Source organism: Vombatus ursinus, unplaced genomic scaffold (assembly GCF_900497805.2).
Source record: "Vombatus ursinus unplaced genomic scaffold, bare-nosed wombat genome assembly UNPS02014812.1, whole genome shotgun sequence".
NCBI classification, from domain to species: domain Eukaryota; kingdom Metazoa; phylum Chordata; class Mammalia; order Diprotodontia; family Vombatidae; genus Vombatus; species Vombatus ursinus.
This window is the reverse complement of record NW_020954590.1, coordinates 15,947,729-15,968,889: the sequence shown is the minus strand read 5'-3', so window position 1 is coordinate 15,968,889 and position 21,161 is coordinate 15,947,729. Positions and strand designations below refer to the sequence as shown.

The 21,161-nt window shown below is 37.3% G+C and overlaps 1 protein-coding gene across 6 annotated transcripts in view; it reads right to left on the bottom strand.

The window, feature by feature from the left end:
• The window catches only part of LOC114053869 (extracellular sulfatase Sulf-1), a 287,381-nt gene that overhangs the window by 23,026 nt on the left and 243,194 nt on the right, over window positions 1-21,161 (bottom strand). For all 6 annotated transcript variants that reach the window (XM_027876972.1, XM_027876971.1, XM_027876969.1 and 3 more), the window contains exon 13: window positions 3,691-3,907. In XM_027876972.1, coding sequence (XP_027732773.1) covers window positions 3,691-3,907 — 217 coding nt within the window. The remainder of the gene's footprint in view (window positions 1-3,690; window positions 3,908-21,161) is intronic.

Sequence of the window (21,161 nt, the reverse complement as noted above, 5' to 3'; positions counted from 1 at the left end):
GACTCAGCTAAGATCTAGCCTTTCTTCTATTTTCCTCACTGCTAGTACCTCCCCTCTGGCATTATCTTCCATTTATACCACATACTGTCTTGTTTGAACAAAGTTGTTTGTGTGTTCTTTCCTCCATTAGAATATGAGCTCCTTGATGATAAGGATAATGTTTTTATCTTTCTTTGTATCCATAGTGCATAAGACAGTGCTTGGCGCACAGTAAATGCTAAATATTGTTTGTTAACTAACTCTGAGTTATATATGTATATATATATATATATATATATATATAAAGTTATAACTTTGTCATATTGGCTAATATGACAAAACAGGAAAATGATAAATGTTGGAGGAGATGTGAGAAAACTGGGACACTAATGCACTGTTGGTGGAGTTATGAACTGATCCAACCATTCTGGAGAGCAATTTGAAACTGTATCCAAAGGGCTGTAAAACTGTGCAAACCCTTTGATCCAGCAAAACTGCTGCTAGGTCTGAATCCCAAAGAGATAAAAAAAAGGAAAAGAATCTATTTGCAACAAAAGTATTTATAGCAGCTATTTTTTTGGTGGCAAGGAATTGGAAATTGAGGAGATGCCCAGTAATTGGGGAATGGTTGAACAAGTTGTGGTATATGGTTGTAATAGAATAATATTGTGCTATAAGAAATGACAAGTAGAATGATTCCAGAGAAACCTGGAAAGACTTACATGAACTGATACAAAGTGAAGTGAGCAGAACCAGAAGAACATTGTACACACTAATAGCTATATTGTATGATGAAGAATGACAGCTATTCTCAGTATACAATGATCCAAGACAATCCCAAAGGACTCATGATGAAAAATGCTATTCCTCTTCAAGAGAAAGAACTGATGTTGTCTGAATACAGAATGAAACATGCTATCTCTTTCTCTTTCTTCCCCTTCTTCCCTCCTCCTTCCTTCCCTCCTTCGTCTTCTAGCACAAAATGACTAATATGGAAGTATTTTACATAACTACATATGTATAACCTATTTCAGATTGCTTACTGTCTCAGAGAGGGGAAGAAGAAGGAAGGAGGGATAGAATTTGGAAGTCAAAACTTTAAAAAAATGAATGTTAAAATTGTTTTTACATGTAATTGGGAAAAATAAAATATTATTAAAGAAAAAAAGGCTTGTTAACTGCCTAAAAAACATGTAGATTCTATGAAGTACACTAAGATGGCATTATTTTCTTAAACCTCTGTAGACCCACCAGCATAGATATAAGGGATACACAACAGTCACTGAATCAAAATGTATAACTGTCTATGTCCCTTTGAGGGGAGGCTCATAAAATCCTAAATGTGAACTAACAGGGTCACTGGAGAACTTCATCAATGGGAAAATGGGACATTTATACCATTCCATTCCATGGAATTTGGACATTTTAAGCAAATTTTAATTTTATGCACATGTTGAAAAATCTGGCCTCATTCAAAATAAACTAGTCTAAATTTTGCTAACATGTAATTCAGTCCTTAAAATAAATGTGACCTGAAATGCAATGCAACATTATTTATAGTTAAGGTCCAGAATGATAAACTGTAAATTACCCTAACAAAGCGCCTCTATCTGTAAGCTGGCTGATCTAGGAAGTTAAGCTGGGGCAAGGGGGCTGTAGAGTTTTGCTTTTTGGGATGTATTAAACCTGACTTACCCACTAATAGAGAAAATGTCTAGACATTGATATCGTCCTGGAATGCTGTGTAATCTCCAACTCTGGAGAGAGTGGAGTAATTACTGTTGAACATAACAGTGTTCAATTTCCAAACCAGTATGGAAATGAAAATCATCACAGAAATAAGGCAGTTCCCACAGTCTGCCAGTAGATGGCAGTAGACATTCATTTATAGGCCATGCCTGCTTTGCACTTGAATTGGCCTTTACTCAGGGTCTCACTGGTATTGCTCTGCTGTCTGCTTGAGAGGACAATGTCTTAATAAAAATAACGAGGTTGCTGGCCAGGGGCAGTGTGATCCTTAAAGTATTCAACAGTGTTCCTCTTGAATTGTCCTAATTTAAACCATATCCACCAACATAAATAACACTAATTTGTCCTTATCTAAAAAACGGAGAAAATGGACCAAATCAGATACATCTGAAGGAAATGTATCTCATACTGTTGTAGCCTCTCATGCTCTGTCTCCTGCTATACCTACAACTTAGGTACTCTACAGGTGATTATGAAGGATCTGGGATTTTCATGGCCCGTCTTTTCAGTCTATGGGGACTTGTCTATGACTGAGTACATAATTACTAGGAAATTACCCCAGGCATTTCCAGGTAAAATGGCTTGCCTGAAGCCACATGGCTTATAAATGTCTGAAGTGAATTTAAACTCAGGACATGCAGATTTCAATTCCCGTCCTTTCTACAACCCCACACTTTCTCTATCAGACAATCATAGGGTCACAGATTTAGACTACCTTAGAAGTCATCCAGTCTGACATCCTCAGAAACTGAGGCCTTAAGTGAGATGCCAAAGGTCACACAGATAGTTCATAGCAGAGTTAGCATTCAAATCTATGTCCATTCCCCAATTCCATAGCACCACTTACATTTGTTGTTGTTGGAGGCAAAAGTCTGCTGTCCAACAACCTGCTAAAGTGAATGCTTTGGTTCTATGGCTAAGTCAAAGCAATCTCAGCAATAGTCCTTTTAGGTCAATGTGTGGGAATTTTGTTTCCCTGTAGCTATAGAAAAGAGCAGTGAGGAGGCACAGTGGGTAGAGCACTGGACTTGGAATCAGGAAGACTCACCTTTATGAGTTCCAAACCAGCCTCAGACACTTCCTAGATTAGCTGTGTGATACTGGGTAAGCTATGTAACCCTGTTTGCCTCAGTTTCCTCATCTGTAAAATGAACTGGAGAGGGAAATGGCAAACCACTCCAGTATCTTTGCCAAGAAAACACCAAAATGGGGTCACAAATAATCAGATGGTACTGAAATGATTCAACAACAACAACAACAAAGCTCCAGAAATAGTAATGGGGTACATTTCTCTCTATTATGCCAGAGTGGTTACTACTTCCCTCCTTTCAACGGCCACTTAAGTGCGGGATGGGGAGAGAATGCAGCAAGGTGCAATGAAAGAACTCTGAACTTAAGAGTCATAGGTACTGAGTTTGAATCTCACCTCTGCCACACTACTGGAACTTTGAGCAAATCACTTAACTTTTCTGGATCTAAGTTCCTTTGACTGTAAAATGAGAATATTAGAGCTGATGACCTCTAAGTTTCCTTCTGGTTTTAGATCTAAGGATGATCATGTAAGTATATGTATATGTATACATATATATGTGTGTGTGTTGGTGTGTATATATGCATGCATACACTGAAGTCCCTTTAAATCTGCTATATGCTATAACCCTATGATTCCAAGAATCATTTCCTTCGCTAACTGAATGAATTCATTTGTTATTAGTAGAAAAATCTTTTTTTTGAAAATAGAAAAAATTTACAGAGAAAAAAATAAAAATTGATGAGAATTCTGCTTTTGAACACCAGCCTGCCATTTAGATTTGAGTGATAGAACAAATGAACCATACACCAAAGAAATAAATGTAAATACGTGTGTATACACACATATATGCACAAGGTCCTGTTAACTATATCCCTCCCATTTCCAAAGACTTCCACCTGCTGCTGGGTGGTCATTAGGAAATCACTTACTTTGAGTGCCATGGTTTCTCAGGAACTGTCTCTGGTTTTTCCTCTGGCTCCTGCTAGCCCGATAATCAGTCTCCCCACAATTACATTCTTTGTCTTTGTTACCGAAGCCTCGGGAGTGGATACTTCGAGTTCTCTTCCGGATTGCGAGCAGGTCGCTGGATCCTTTACATTTGTGAATTCGAAGTTTGCCAGACGTGTCCTCGAGGCACTGCCACTTCTGCACCAGGAAAAGTAAAAGTCGTTTACTTAGTCCCAGATGTTATTTATTAGGACTGTTGTTTTTGTTTTGGGAAAAGCTGGCTGTGTCATTCAAGAGCGAGGGGAGGGCAAGTGACTACAACAATTCAATTACTTTCTGATCTCTCTTAAGTGCTTCTCCCATCAAGGGAAATAGAGATGACAACAAAATCATTGGAAATCATAATTACCTAAATGACGCCAGAGCCAGAAAATGATCTATAATATATATATAATCTAGACAAATATAATATATATATATAATCTAGACAAAACAAGAGTCTTGAATGGGGGATGTATAAGCCCCCAATTCAGCAAGCTACAGAGTGCAGCTGTCAAGGCTGTTTTCACCAACTTCTCTTTCTTTATAAAAACAAACCCTACTCCTTTGTTCTCTACTGCTGAATTGAGAATGGGAGTCAGGGAAGAAAGATAGAGATGAGTGCCATTAGAGACTATTACAAGGAGGGTTAGCCTTCATTTACCTTGGCTATTCGAAAACAGATCAGGTTTTCCTGTGCCATTTTCCTTAGCCATCTCTAAATATTGCACCAGTCACTTCAAGAACTTCTCAAGAGAAGTATATTTCATTTTCTCTAGAGATGTATATGGGGAACTAGAATTGTGTTCTCTTGTTTCTAGTTTTTTATCAAACTTTGCTGCAGACATTTTTATAAGTATTGAATGATGAATATGACATAGTGTCAGCTTTAAATATTTCCCTGTTTCTTGAGTTTCATGTACTTAGTCAACAGTCTTTACCACTGGAGTTATTTCATGGGATCCTCCAAACTGTCCTTTATTGAATTTGCTGGACTTCTCCATCCCTAGAATGTGGATCTGGGAAGAATGGAGTACCTGGACTAGTTAAACTTTAAAACTGATTATGGCTGTTACTTCTTGATTACAGAAAGGGGATAGCTTTATAATGTCTAAAGTTTAACTAATTTGCCCGGAATAAGGTTTTCTGGGATTTGGTAGATAGCTTTGCTCTCATGACAAAAGGTAATGGACACCATATGACACGCAATGACTCAGGTGGTCCCAGGGAGGTAGAAGGCAATGGCTTAGCGCTTCTGCGGACAACTTCCTGAGGTCTTAGATTGTCAGGGAAACTGTTAGAGGCTGGACTCAAACTTTAGAGTCCTGAGAAAATAGATATGGTGCTATGATGTTCCTGAGGACTTCTGTTCTATGATGTTCCTGAGGATTTAACAGACCCAAGAATATGAGATGATTCTATGACCTTAAACAGAATTTGACTCTAAGTCAAATATAACACCTGAGGAGGTTCTGGGAATATGAAACCACAGTCCTTAAGAGATCTGTTATTTACATAACTTCAAATTCTACTCTGGATAAAGAGCTTGTAGGGAGAAAAAAAAAAGTCTGGTTATTAGTGATAGCCAGCATGCAATGGTTCCAAGACAGTCCTGCTTTTTCTTCACTGGTGGTAACCTTCTCTAGTCAAGCCACACAATTTTTCAAACAATTAAAAAAATGAACAGTGTCATCCTAATGCAAATATTGCAAAAATAAATAAGATAGTCTTTGACCTCAGGGAACTTATACTGTATTAAATATTCAATGCCCAAGTTCTACATCTTATAAAGAAACTAATAAGCCAGGCAAATAACTTCAGACTTATGAAAACAGAGGAGAGTCTACAAATTAAATCTTATTCCAAAGCATCATTTCTTTTTAGCCCTAACCTATGATTTCACTCGTATAGGGAACTCCTGATGAGAAAACTCTTATTAATTCAGGCCTGTGCCTGCTCTACAGTTTATGGTCTTAGAAAGTTGCTAAGGTAACAGACAAAATAATTTAAGAGGCAGTCTGCTATGATGGAGAGAAAAGCCTTGGTTCAAGTCATATCTCTCACACAGAGGGTGTGAGGGTCACTCAACCAGTGACCCTCTGCAAGTCACTCAACCACTCAATGACCCCAGGTAACCCTCTAAGGATCTGTACATAGCAGAGACTTAATAAATGTTGTAACATGGATTAGTGAATAATAGTTAATATACATTTAAAATCCAAGAGAAACCTTAAAGTAGATTCATATATGGAGAGGACAAAGAAAGCTGCCCTATCTTGCTGCTGAAAAATCAGGCACATGGTTCCATTGGAAGACAATTACACTGTGTATTAGTCCACATCTTGGTTTTGCCTTGCACATAGTAGGCACGTATTAAATGTTTATTGAATTGTATTGAATTCAAATAATGAATTTTTTGCTCTCCAACTACCATGCACTTGAAAATCCTGCCTGACCTTTGACTTGAAAGGGCTAAGGATACAAGTAGATTCCTGTTCGACACAAAGGTGTAGGCAGAATTTTTAGACTTGGCCCATTTGAAATCAAGTCTGCATTTTATTCTTAGCCAAAATGCCTCACTGATTTCCCACTGGATACAGATGAAGGAAAAGGGTGTTTCCTTTCTGAAAAGTTGGTTTTTAACCACACCTTATGTCTGGCACTATACCTTTGGCAACTATACCAAACAAAAGTGAGGTCTGAGTTTGGGGCAGGCTTTTATTTTAGATCATAATTTAAATTAAATAGCGATGTTGATGGTTTACATATATGTTTAGTTAAAATGAAAAATAAAATGAAGAGAAAGGGAGAATCATTGAAGTCTCATGCATGTTTGTAGCCTTAGGATATTTTAGGAATGCCTATTATTTCCTGAATAGATTGTAGGAGCCTTGAAAGAATCACTAGAAAGTAAATAATTTTTTAGAGGCTATGAAAGAAGCCAGGATGAGAGACAGTAAAATAATGAGCCAGTGGCAAGGAAATGGGTTTCATCCCCTAAAAACTTGTTAACTAAAAGGATATAAGTACAGATGAGCCAGCAGCATTCAAATATATGCAGTATATATAAAATCATGGGGTTGAGTTGGATTGAATGAGTGACACTATGGCTTTTTAAGTTGACTCTTCATATGATACAGTGGAAAAACCACGAGGCTTAGAGCCAGTGGTCTGGTCCTGACTGTGGGTGACCTTAAACAAATAACTTTATCTGTTCAAATATCTACTTTCTCATCTGTATAATCTATGTATTGATTCTTCATTTTTCAAATGATTGAGTTACATGAAACAATTTTAATGCTCCTTCTAGCTCTTAAATATTGTTCCACTCCTTCATTCATGCTTGCTTGCATGCATTCACCAAGTATTTATTAAGTGCCTACTATGCACCAAGAACCATGATAGGTACTAGGGAGACAAAGACAAAACAGTCCCTTTTCTTATGGAAACTTACATTCTATTGGGGAACACACACACACACACACACACACACACACACACGTAAACCAGGTATTTGAAGAGGGAGAAGAAAAAGAGGGAGTGCCTGTCAGGTTTCTTTAATTGGACAATAACGACTCTTCTATTCCTCATAATATGTCATGTGAAGAAAATGGAGTGTGAGCAACACTTCCATGGCTTACGTAAAAGAATGTGGAAAGGACAAGTAATGTTGGGTACAGAGAACAACAAGTGGGCCAACTTTGTTAGATTATAAAGAGTGTGAGGGGGAACATTATGGAATCTGAGAATGGGAATGAACCTCTTTTGCCTTCTAGTTTAACTGATACATGAAGAAATCTCTACTATAACACACCTAACAACTGGTCATTCTGCCTCCACTTGAAGACCTCAAAAGATGTTTTTATGACTTTCAACTATTCTTTTTTTGAGACTGATCAATGAACTCCTTAGTACTAAATCCTTCTCTTTTCTTATCTTCCTTGATCTCTTTGTTCACTGGTTCTTTTTGAAATGGATTCTTTGGCTTCTATGAATCTTCTACCTGTTTTCCTCTTACTCCTCTGACTTCTGGTCTTTAATACATAATTTCAGTCTACTGCATACAGACATACCTCTTTTTATTGAGCTTTGCTTTACTGCATTTTTAAATATATATATATTTTTTAACAAACTGAAGGTTTGTGGCAACCTTGTGTCAAGCAAGTCTATCGGTGCCATTTTCCCAATAGCGTGTGCTCACATCATGCCTCTGTGTCACATTTTGGTGATTCTCGAGATATTTCAAACTTTTTCATTATTATTATATCTGTTATGGTCATTTGTGATCAGTGATCTTAGATATTACTATCATAATAGTTTTGGAATGCCATGAACCATGTTCCATATAAGACAGCAAACTTAAACAATAAATGTTGTGTGTGTTCTGACTGCTCTCTCTCCCTCTCCTCAGGCCTCCCTATTCTTTGAGACACAACAATATTGAAATTAGGCCAATTAATAACCCTACAACGTCCTCCATGTGTTCAAGTGAAAGGAAGAATCAACCAATGCAGAAAACTTCATTGTTGTCTTATTTTTAGAAAATGCCATAGTCACCCCAAACTTCAGCAATCACTACCACCTTGATCAGTCAGTAGCCATCAACATCGAGACAAGACCCTCCACCAGCAAAAAGATTACAACTGGCTGAAGGCTCAGATGATATTTAGAAGTTTTTAGCAATAAAAAAATTTTAAATTAAAGCATGTACTTTTAAAAGACATAATACCATTATGCACTTAATAGACTACAGCATAGTATAAACATAACTTATACATGCACTGGGAAACAAAAAAATTTGTGTGATTCACTCTATTATGAGACTCACTTTATTGTAGTGGTCTGGAACCAAACCCACAATATCTCTGAGGAACATCTGCATACTTTAAAAATCCATATTGCCTCATTTATCTAAGTTTTATATTCCCAACCTAGATTGGAGTTCATGGAGAATGGGAGAGAGCATGTCTTTTTTTTTTATCTCATTATTCTCATCTTTTTGATGGAAGTCAGCTAGAAATGGTATAGGGACAAGTCACTATTCCACTATTATTCTTTTATAATCAATGTTCTGCAGACAATTGCACAGGAGGGTAAAATATTTCCTTTTTATGATTGGAAAAAGTATTAGTAAATAAGCTCATTTTCTGTGGATTCAATTATTATCATCACATACATGAATAACTCACATTTACAAGGTTAAGAACTTTTGACACTTCCCTGAAAGGGATAGGAAAGTGTAGAGCATTTAACATATTATGTGTATATATAATATATATAACATATCATATATAATGCAATATAATTTTCATGTGTTGGATGATTTATCACACTAAATTTTTTAGAAAATGAGGCATAAGGAATTAGAGGAATGAAGATTACCCTGTAGGAAGAGAGTTTTCGGGGCCTAATAGCAATACCTATTATGTTTAAGGCACCATTCTAGATTCTGGAGGGTTCAAAAACAAAATGAAACAGAAAGTTCCTCCCTTCAAGGAACTTATATTAGGAGGTACAAATGTAAACTACTATGTATGTTCATTATAATATGAGGAGGGAGAAAGCATAAAAAAAGAAGGTCAGGAAAAGTTTCCCATGGGAAGTGATACAAGATCTATTACAGGGCTTCTTCCACTTTTTCCACTTGTGACCCCTTTTCACCTTTCAGCAGTGTTCAGTGGACATTGAGTGGCTTGAGGGCCTGCACAGTGCAAAGTACCCGTTCTTCGTGTTCAAAACCAAGGCTGTAGTGAATGCAACATGGGCAAATTCTGCCAGAAACACCTTGGATTCATTATATGTTTGATTTTTAATTGATTTTTGTTCAGAAACCTTTTGCTGTTGCCAAAGAACGGCTGATCTATACCTTGAAGGAAGATAGAGATTCTAGAAGGAAGACAGAGCTGCCTGGAGGAGCAAATTCCATGCCTGGGGTAGGGAGGGGTCCATTTAAAGGTACAGTAAGAGAGATAGAGCACTGTGTTCGCTAGAGAGCAGATGACAGAGAGTTATAGGAAATTAACCTTGAAATTTAGATTGGAGTCAAACTCTGGAGGGTTTTAATTGCTAAGCTGAGGAATTTGTGAGGTGAAGAGGATTAAATTAAAATAGTTGACCTGCAATTGGAGAGAAGGGGTGGATGCAAGATATATTGTGAAGGTAGAATCAACAAAACTTTGCAGTTGATTGGGTATGTGGTGTTATTGAGAGTAAAGACTTGAGACAATGTCAAGGTTGTAAATCTGAGTGATTTCTTTTTTTTTTTTGGCTAGGCAATGGGGTTAAGTGACTTGCCCAGGGTCACACAGCTAGTAAGTGTTATGTGTCTGAGGCTGGATTTGAACTCGGGTCCTCCTGAATCTAGGGCCAGTGCTCTATCCACTGTGCCAGCTAGCCACCCTCTTAAAATGAGTGACTTCTGAAGGATGGTGGTGCCCTCAACAGAAACAAACAAGTCCAGAAGCCCATGCTTATGACTTTAGTTCTAAAGTCCTTTAGTTTAATATTATCAAAGGTAGTAAAAATACGGACTAAATCTCCTTACCAATACATACCAAATCTCCTGACAAATATCTCAAAGAATCACAAAATTTCAGCTGTAAAAAGGATCTCAGCTTACATAGGAATGCCTTCTATAACAGCTCCAACATGTAGCCATCTGATTTCTGGTCAAAAACCTCCAGTGAGAGGAAATCCACTATCCTCCCAAACCTATTCTTCTATGAACAGCTCTAATTACTAGGACGTTTTTAGTCACTTGACGCTAAATGCTCTTCTGTAATTTTACCCCACTATTTCTGGTTCTGACCTTGAAGACCAAGCAGAGAAAATCTAATTCCTACTCCACATGAGAATCTCTCAAATGCTTAAATCTTTCTATTGTAACAGCTGCAATTCTTCTCTTCTCCTGGTCATCCCTGAGTGGTCTGGTCTATAATTCTTTCACCATCTTGTCTGCCCTCCTCTGGGAATAATCCAGATTGACAACATCTTTTCTAAAGGGCAGCTGCCATAACTGAACAAAATATTCCAAATGTGGGCTGAATGTTGGGATAGCCATGTTTCCCCAATCCTGGACTTCTACAGTTGATTTCTGAGCTCAGTGAAGAGAATAACTGTGGAGTTAAAGGACCTGGACTCATATCCCTCTTCTGATGATTAACTATACATGTGTGACCTTGGGTAAGCCACCTAACTTCCCTAGGCCTCAAATTTTCCCCTCTGTAAAATGAGGAGGATAGACTAGAAAACCTCTGGAGTCTTTTCCATGCTCTACATCTGTGATCTTATGACCCATGTCTCTTTTTCAATTTCATTTTATTAGAGTTGCCAAACATGTTGGGATTATTACACTGTCATTACAACTCAAAACATTGCCATAATTCTCTTGCTGTGTTAGAATTTAATTGAATTAAATATCACTTAAATGCAGTTGGAAATCATACTTTGTAGATATGGATTTTATCAATGCAATGGTAGTTATTATTACATAATTTGACTAACAGGCATATTTGACGTAAGTTACAGAATGAGCATTAAGTGGACAATCAGAAGAGCTGCATTCTTGCCTTAGTTGCTCACCATATAATCTCGTGCAAGTAATTCAACTGCTCTGTTTCCTCAGTTTCTTTAAAGCATGCAATTATACTTGTTCATTTTTTTTTTACTAACAGAGATGTCATGAGAATGAAATGGAATAAAATGTTTAATAAGTGCTAGTTGACTTTAACTTAATTTAGTGGGCAGCGAGTTCTTGAAAGAAAAGTTATTAAAATATTAAATTGCTACAGCCCCTTGCAAACTTTAGAGAGGGATATAATTGTCAGCTACTCTCTCACTACCACCACCATGATTGCAGTGGTGATGACAAATACTATGATTACTATTGCTTCTGTGGGTCAGTCAACAAGCATTTATTAAGCACCTGCTACGTGCTAGACACTGTGATAAACAATGAGTATATAAAGAGAGGCAAAAATCAGTCTGAGTTCTCAAGGAGCTCATGGTCTAATGGGAAAGACAACATGCAAATTGGGGGTGATTTTAGAAAGAAAGTACTAAGATTAAGAGGGATTAGGAAAGGTTTCTTGGAGAAGGTAGAACTTTAGCTAAGGTTTGGAGGAAGGCCAGGAAGGCAGGAAGTAGCTATCAGGAGGAAGAAAGTTCAAGGCATGAGGACAGTCAGTGAAAATACTCAGCTGGGAGATGAGCCTTGGCTTCTCAGACTTGGAATCTGGGTCAGGTGTGGAAAAAATGGAGACTAGCTCTGATTACAATATGTGAATCTTAACTACTTGCTATGTTGATTATTGTAGTATTGACTAGGATAATCATACACGTTTTACATACTAGGCTGACATTTTTTATAGTTAAATTTTATAGGTGGGGGATTGAGGCTCAGGAAAGTTTGACTGTACCTTTAATTTCATGGTCATACTGAAAGTCAGATTTCACATACTAATAATACACATATTCCTTCTCACGCATGCAACAGAAATCTATTATAACACCTCTCTTTTAGTGCATAGATTGGGGTATTCTGTGACTCAAATCATCTTTGAGACCCAGCTCTGCAGCCTCCTAGCTATGTGTCTTTGGCCAAATCACTTAACTACGGTTATTTAATCTTTAAAAAACAACTTTTATATCCTTTCCATCCCTAAGCTTCCTTATCTTCCACAGTCTCTGAAGTAGGAATAATCTCCTTTGCAACTTGGGGATTTTGGGATTTCATAGCTCTCTGTACGTCTCATGGGATTCAAACCAATTTCCTTTCACTATCAAGATACATGAAATGTTACCTCAATATACTGCTCCTCAATGGGATTGCCAGGCCTGGGAAAGTACTAAGGCACTGAAGCAGATGGGGCTCTGTCTGAATTTTATAGGAACATACATGCAAATTATAGTTAATTTAGAAAGACAATTAGCTTTGGAGACAGAGGACCTGTTTTTAAATCCTGGTTTGCCACTTTAATACCTGAGTGACCTTGAGAGAGTCTTTTAATATGCCTAAGCCTCAGTTTACTCATCTATAAAATGGAGGAATTGAATCAGATGGCCTCTAAATCCTGTATATGTCTATGAGAAGAATTTTTTGTAAATATATTCAAAATTCCTAATTAGGCTTTAAAAAAAAAAGAGATGGACAACAGCAGATCAATAGATTTTTCTTTGAAAGTTAAAAAAAAATAAGTAGCTATATAATACCAGTAGACCTTTATATGTATAAGAATTATAAGAGGAAAATATGGTGAAGATATAATAAATAAAACTCTAGACTATCTTTGAAATAGTCATGTATTATAGCGGAGAGAACACTGGATTTTGAGGCTAAAGGATTAGATTCAAGACCTGGCGTGGCTACTTATTAACTGTGGGATCATGGGCAAGCCCTACCCCGCTTTGGGCTTCAGTTTCCTCATATGTGAAATGAAGGAAATGGACTTGATCTTTAGGGTTCCTTCAAGCTCCAAATATCACGGTTATCAGGGCAGCACCAGGGTTCCCCTGAGTGCTTTAGCCATAGAATTTTTGATTGGAAAGGAATGTTGAAAGTTATTTTCTGTGGTCATCAGGATAATTTAATCTTGACAAGCCCAATGATTTTGATTTGATAAACCAGAAGAATTTACTAAACAATTATTAGGTAATATAGGGAATCTAAAAGTATAAGACCTGCACGATTTGTGTCCCCAAGGACAAGACACTATATAGAAAATCACAGGATTGTAGACTGTGATTTGGAAGGAACCTTAAAGAACATTTAGTTCAGCCTACTTATTTTGCAGATGAGGAAACTGGAACCTACAGAGACTAAGTGAATTGCCCACAAGTCAAAACAATTGTAAGTGGCAGAGCTAGGATTTAATATCAAGGTGGCACAGTGGATACAGTGCTGGGTTTTGAGTCAGGAGGACCCAAGTTCAAATCTGGCCTCAGACACTTACTAGCTGTGTGACCTTGTTCAAGTCACTTAACTTTGTATGCTTCAATTTCCTCATCTGTAAAATGAGCTGGAGAAGGAAATGGCGAGCCATTTAAGTATCTTTGTCAAGAAAACTCCAAAGGGTTCACAAAGAGTTGGACACAGCTAATCGACAAAGCAACCACCACCTTTGATTCTAGTGTTTTTCCCACTTCACAAGAAAGAATACAAGGAAGTGAGTGAGAGCTGAAGGAAGAGCATCTGACCTATGCCTTGAAAAGAGGAGGCATTCATTAGGATATGAAATGGCCCTCTGGGAGGGGGTAGGCAAAGGGCCACAGGTGAAAATATAGGTGATGTTAAAACAAAATGTATGAATAAACATTTGTTTTTAAAAATGGAAGCAGGGAAGACAGAGGAAAGGACATCAGGTAGGTCAACCAATGTGAACATAGGAATGGAAAAGGGAGTGAACACTTTTGCCAGTAAGCAGACTGAGGGTGTGGATGTGGTAAGACTGAGTTCCTTCTGTGAAGTCAGAGCAGCCAGAGCACACAGAAATGTCTATGTGTCACATTGTAGTTTTAACTAGAGCTCAGTGAAGGTCTGGAATCAGGCTGTAGACTTCTAGCCAACAGTTTCCTGGTTTCAGCCAGCTTTTACGGGTATATGTGTTTTTTTATTCACTCTCTGCAGCTGATCATAAAACTGACCTTTACAAATGTACAGTCATTGTTGCATGAGAACATAGATCCTGGAGCCAAACCAGACAACACCTAACAAGCTACATTCTTAACTTCCTTTATGTTATTATATGCAGCTGGATTGATTGTTGAACTCCTTCTAGCATTCTAAACAGACAAATTATTGCTATCTATTGATAACAGTCACTTGAAAAAACCCAAATAAAAAGCATCTTGGTGTCTCAGGAGAGAAAAAAAAGACATGGCATCTATTATATAAATGTGAAACAAAGGCCAGTGGATAGAGTGCAGTGACTGACACATAGTAGGCACTTAATAAGTGCTTATTGACTTCTAGATATTACAAAAACAGATATCCCATATCCAGGAACATCCCCTCTTTGGTAACTTCCACTTAATGAGTCAATATGTCCAAGCCACAACTTGGGTATTGGGTTCCATGCTAGGTACCACATTTTAGGAAGGGCAACCAAAATACTAAGGGGTCTTGAATTCAAGCCAAATGAGGACGAGTCAAATGAAACAGAGATGCTTAGCTTGGGATCTAAGGATCTTTTTTTTTTTTTTGGACTTTTTAAAAAAAATCACATCTCAAAGGTTAGGGGAAAATATTTTTATACAATTTTTAAAAGCTTAATGCTTCTTACAATACTACAAAACACCAAGAAATATCTTAGAGAGGTTACAAAATGGCATTCAATGCAATGTTCCAGGGAATTAGGTAACCCATCGATTACTTTTATTTTTAAACCACAAATACTACAAACAACAATACCATCTCCAAATTAGAGGATACGTATATGTGTGTGTGTGTGTGTGGATCTGGGCAAAGGGATAAGAGTTGTCTTCAATTATATGTGAAGTTCTGTTAGATGAGATAGGTATTCAATTTAGGATTGCATGATCATAAGTTCTTAAAGTTATAAGAGACTTCAGATACCATCTAATCCAAACTCTTCATTCTATACCCTTGGGGCCAGAGAGGTTAAGAGAGCTGCTCATGGTCACATAAGTAGAAAGAGATGAGGAATATATGTACTGAGCTTCTCTGAATATAAATCTGGTGGTCTTTCCCCTGTGACATGTTCTATTTGTTCCCAGAGGGTAGAATTAGAGCAATGAGTAAAAGCTGAAGAGAGATAGATTTACGTGTGACTTCAAAAAAAGTCCTAACAGTTGTAACTATCTAAATGCACAAAGTGTTGGCTTGGGGACCTTGTTGATTTTCCCTCATTGGAAATCTTCAATCAAAGGCTGGATAAACACGTGTCAGGTATGTTGTAGAAAAGACCCTTGTTCACCTTTGGAATGAACCAAATGCCTCTAAAATCCTTTCCAGAATTTTAGAACCCTAGAATTTCAGCGCTGGAAGGGACCTCAGTGTCAGTCTAGTCCAAATAATACTTCAAAAAGGATCCTCTCTACAACACACTTAGCCATTACTTGAAAACTCACTAGCTGTGTGACTCTGGGCAAGTCACTTAACCCCAATAGCCTTCACCAAAAAAAAAAAAAGAAAGAAAGAAAGAAAGAAAGAAAGAAAGAAAGAAAGAAAGAAACAAGCTAATTCTGAGATCCTAGAATTCTAGAAAAATGGAAAGTATATTCAGAATCACTCCAGTTGCTGTGTAGGAAATCCCAAAGCCAGTTCCATAGAACCTGAAATCCACAGGAAAATCTGGGAAAATTGCATCCTAAAATTCAAGAAAGAAAATAGGGCTTATCTCACCTTTGCAGAGGTGGGGTGGGATAGCGGAGAAAGTATGGGCTTTTCCAGTCCTGCTGGGTAACTTATTTAATCTTTATGAGCCATAATTCCCTTATCTATAAAATAATGAAAGTTTGAATAGATGGCCTTTTGATTGCTCCTTCCAACTCTAAATCTAGACTACCGTAAGCTCGAATCAATTTTAACCCTCATTTTGTTCTTAACTAGTTATGTTACCTTGAACAAATTTCCTCTCCTCCTCATTTACAAGATAAAGACAAAATAATATTAAAGATCCCTCTGAGCTTTGACATTCTATTACATCAGAAGGGGATTTTGTTACAAAATGGACTTTTCTATGTATATTTAAGTGCTAAAAAAAGTTCACTGTTCTGTTGTGACTGATTGATGAGAATTCAAACCCAGAAGCCTCCAAGGTAGATTCAGGATTATAGAGGTGATGCAAACACATATGTGCATATTGTCTGAACTACTTTTCCTGTCCCATTGCTTCTATGCTGTTGAAGCAGTCTGGGATCAGTGCCAAGTACCTCGGGATTCTAGCACATTTTAATTCCTTATTGGTTTTTTCAAGAATGGAAATGACAGGTAGGGTGGTGTAGATAACATGATATGGCTTCCTGTCTACTAAACAGCCCCCAGGTGGCCAGGCATCAGGGGACCTATATTAATGAGTCAAGGGATTATCTCTCATGGGATTAGCAGGGAAGAGAATGGGGCTGATGCTGTCAATTTCTCCTCCATACAAGAGCAAGTACCAACATGGAGAACAGGGGTGGCTGAGTTGCTGCCAATAACATGTCCCTTGCATGAAGACAGCATGTTAGGAGGAGGAGGTGGAGGGGAAACAAGACATAAACCAGCTGTAAACACAGAAGCCAAGAGAATAAATCCCTGAAAGTCCCCAGCCAAAATCATCTCCTTGAAACACAATAATGCATAGCTGTCCCAGGTTTCTTCTTTTTGAGAGTGATTTAATACCAGAAATAAAAATTTCCCAGAAAAGATGTTCTCTCAAAATTCAGCTAGCTACAGGGTGGGATACAATCATCAGAAACCACAAAAGAAAATTTCTTGCAAAATTGGACGGGGGGATAGGGTTTGTGTCTTAGGGTTTAAATGATACCCCAGCTAAGGCTTGAGTGGTGCTGGGAAATTTACTGAAGTTCTGCATAGTTTCTGACCCTACAAAACTGGTTGAGCAATGACTTGTTAGAGGCAGTGGTTAGATCTACAACAGCCAATTCCTTGCAGAGATTTCTGCAGCTCTGATGTGTCATTAGGAATTACTGGCTTGAGGCAATTTGGGTATATTCTTCAGGTCTTCAGTTCAGCAGATAAAGCTGAAGCATAATCCTGGCCCATTTCAGAAGTCCTGCAAGGATAACCTACATGCAGTCCCACCTGCCATCTCTTTGCTATGCAGAGTTGGGACTTTACAAAGGAAACATCGATAATGCTTTACTACTTTCACTGAAATTGAATTTGTACTAATCTGTGATGAAATAAAACAAGCAGAGGGAAATTTTTATTGAGAGATAAATTGAAGCAGTTTATAGGATAAAAACAAGAGTAGAAAGAAATTATAAAAGAGCAAAATGAATTTTACAACAGAGTTAACATTCAGCTGGCTAGTGGAAAGGTGATGGCAGAACACCACTGTTTGGTTTAAAACCACAGCTGGGCTTTAGGGTACATATTAAAATTTCAGCACCAGGCATATGGAGACATTTGCAGAATTACATGCTGCAATATAGGTACTGTACCTTGTTTTCAAACGATGATAATGCTTACCACTTAGTATACTAAAATGGTAACAAGAACATGAATCTGCATGAGATGTATTTAACACAGCACATTACAAACTCCTGAATAACAGTAAATTACTATTCTTGCAGAAGTTGGCTCATAAAACAAAAATTCTATTGTCTGATACTGAGGAGAGCATTTAAGGTTGAGTGTTAAGTGATTTCTTTAAAAAGCAATCTTACTAGAGAATTATAGAAACCAAATAAAATAGGGCCTTATTCTGTACAACAGGATACTAAGAGGGGTACCTTTCTCTCCCCACCCCAGAGGCCCTGGATACCTACTAAGGGAATATGGGTTCCAGTCTTGGTTCTGTTACCATGTAGCTATGTGTTGCTGGGCAGATAGTTTTGTCTTTTTCAATCCTTTCTTTCCTTTGTGAAATGAAGGTTGGGGTGGGATATCTAAGATTCCTCTCAGCTTAAAAATTCTATAAAACTATTAATTATCAAAAGGAATATTTGAAGGTCTCAAACTCAAAGCACTGACTAGGTCAAAGACTTCATCTAAATTACCTGAAAATTAAGACCTATGGTCTAAAAGAACTCCATGTGGTCTGAGTTTCCCTCCCCTTTCCCTGAGGGGATCTATTTCAGCTTCAGAACTCTAACTGACTTCAAAGAGAGGCAGGCTTGTGTGCAAGAGACATGTAGTCATAGAGAGCAGGATGAGAATGCAATTGATTATTTATGTGTATTCAGTAAGAGAAATGACTCATAACAAGTATGCAATGAATGCAGCCATTTTAATGGGGATCAAATTGCATACATATTGACACCAAACTCGCTTGTATTCTTAGTCACTGCTGCTTTTTGTATGGTGATTGGTGTGATGGGGCAGAGTACCTGAAAACACACAGGTGATCTGGAGTTCTTTTAACCTCCACAATAATGCAGTGTAACTCTTGTAAAAAATATTCCTGACACTTGCAGGGACACTCCTTTGAGTGTGTTAGCTTTTCAGCCTTGGAATCTGGATCAGGCTTGGCAAAAATGGAGATTAATTCTGATTACAACATAGCCTTTTAGCTAGTGAAACTTTATGATCATTTCTCACCTTGCTGAGAGTATCATGTAGGATGGAGGCTCCTTGATGGTAGAGATGGTATCACTTTTGTAACTGTAAATCTAGCACCTAGTAAAGTGCCTGGAACATAGAGGACACTTGCAAATACTCGTTGATTAAACTTGGTTAGAGTAGCTCTATGCCAATCCATCATGGCGAACCCATCTCATTAGTTCTTACTATCACTTTAACAGTACATCTGGGTACTCTTGATCCAATGATAAAATGTATTTCACCAACAGTATTCTTTTCCTAAGGTTAGTGTGGCAAGGGAATAGAATGCTGTACTTGGAGTTAGTAGGACCTGTGTTCAAATCCTGCCTGTGACACTTATTCTGTGAAATTTCTTAAACTCTTGCCACTCTAAGAAATTCTCTAAGACTGAAAGTTTCAGAGCAGTTGCTGGTCTGCTTTGGTAAGAAAGGGTTTCTTCATCATCACTTCCCTACACCAATGAAATCATAGATTCAAATCACGCACAAGAATAATCCTTTTCATGTATTCTCTGGAAATTTAGGCACCAGTGATCACTTTTATTTCTTTCTCCTTTCTACAATTGACAGCTATGTTTGCCCACCTTATCTCACAGAAAAATGTGATGCTGCTTTTGTAATATGATATCACTTGCCGGGTATGATTATATGATTGTGCATAATGTGCCTATGAAATCTTTTAAATAAAAAAATCACATATGAAGTTTGCTAGAGATAATGCTATATAACTACAAATGTTAGACTAAGAATTCTTAACTGGGGTGAAGGTGTTCATATGCTTGTTTAAAAAATAATCTTGATAACTAGATTTCAATGTAATTGGTTTCCTTTGTAATCCTATGTATTTTATTTAGTCAATTTAAAAACATTATTCTGTAGTTATTTAGACAGACCTAAATAATCAGAGAAATAATATTTGCTCATGAGTAAGTGGAGCCAATAGAAATGATAATAATATCTAAATTAATTCAAAATACCAAGGGATTACTTTACAGAACTTTATAGAAAAAATGATAATGAAATTCATCTGGAGGAGCAAAAATGGGAAGAAAAGAGGACTAGCAGCACTGGATCTCAAACAATACTATAGAGAATGAATTGCCAAAACAATTTGGTACTGGCTAAAAAAGAGATCAACCAGTGGAAAAGATTAGGTACATAGCCTACAGAAACAAATGAACCTAGTAGCCTAGTGTTCAATAAATACAAAAACCCCAGGTATGGGAGTAAGGATTCACTATTTTATAAACACTGCTCAGAAAACTGGATAGTAGTATGGCAGAAATTAGGAGAAGATTAACATCTCAAATCTTATGATAAGATAAACTCCAAATAGATAAGAGACCTGGACGTAAAAGGTCACAGCATAAACAAATCAGAGGAACAACAGAGAAATTACTTTTCAGATCTATGTACAGGAGAAGACTAAACAAAGAATAGAGAAGATAAAATGGACAGTTTTGATTACAAAAATTTTAAAAGTTTTGCATAAACAAATTCAATATAGCCATGATTAGAAGGGAAGCAATTGACTAGGAAAAAATCTTTGCAGCACGATTCTCTGAGGAAGGTCTCATTTCCAAGATATGTAAGAGACTGATTTAAATTGGTAAGAATAAGAGCCATACACCAATTGATAAATGGTGAAAGAATATGAACAGATAGTCCTCAAAGGAAGAAATCCAAGCTAGCTATTATGAAAAATGTAACAAATCATTAATTAGGGAAATGAAAATTAAAACAGTTATGGTGTCCTACCTCATATCCATCAGACTGGAAAGGCTGACAAAAAAATATGTTGTAGGGGTTGCAATGAAACAGATACACTGTTTGGGTTGTGAATCGGTCTAGTAATTCTGGAAAAGCAATTTGGGATTATGCCCCAAAAGTTATGAAACTGTGCACTGAACCAGTGATATCACTCCTAGGCTTATGCCATCAAAGGGATTAAAAAAAGCAAAAAAGGTCATGTATGTACAAAAATATTTATAGTAGTTCTTTTTGTGGTGGCAAAGAACTAGAAATTAAGGGTGTGCCCATAAAATGGGGAATAGTTGAACAAAATATGGTATATGACCATAATGGAACACTATTGTGCTGTAAGAAATGAAGAAAGACATTTTCTGAGAAATCTTGGAAGACATTCATGAAGAAATGGACTGCAGTGAAAAGAACCAAGATAATA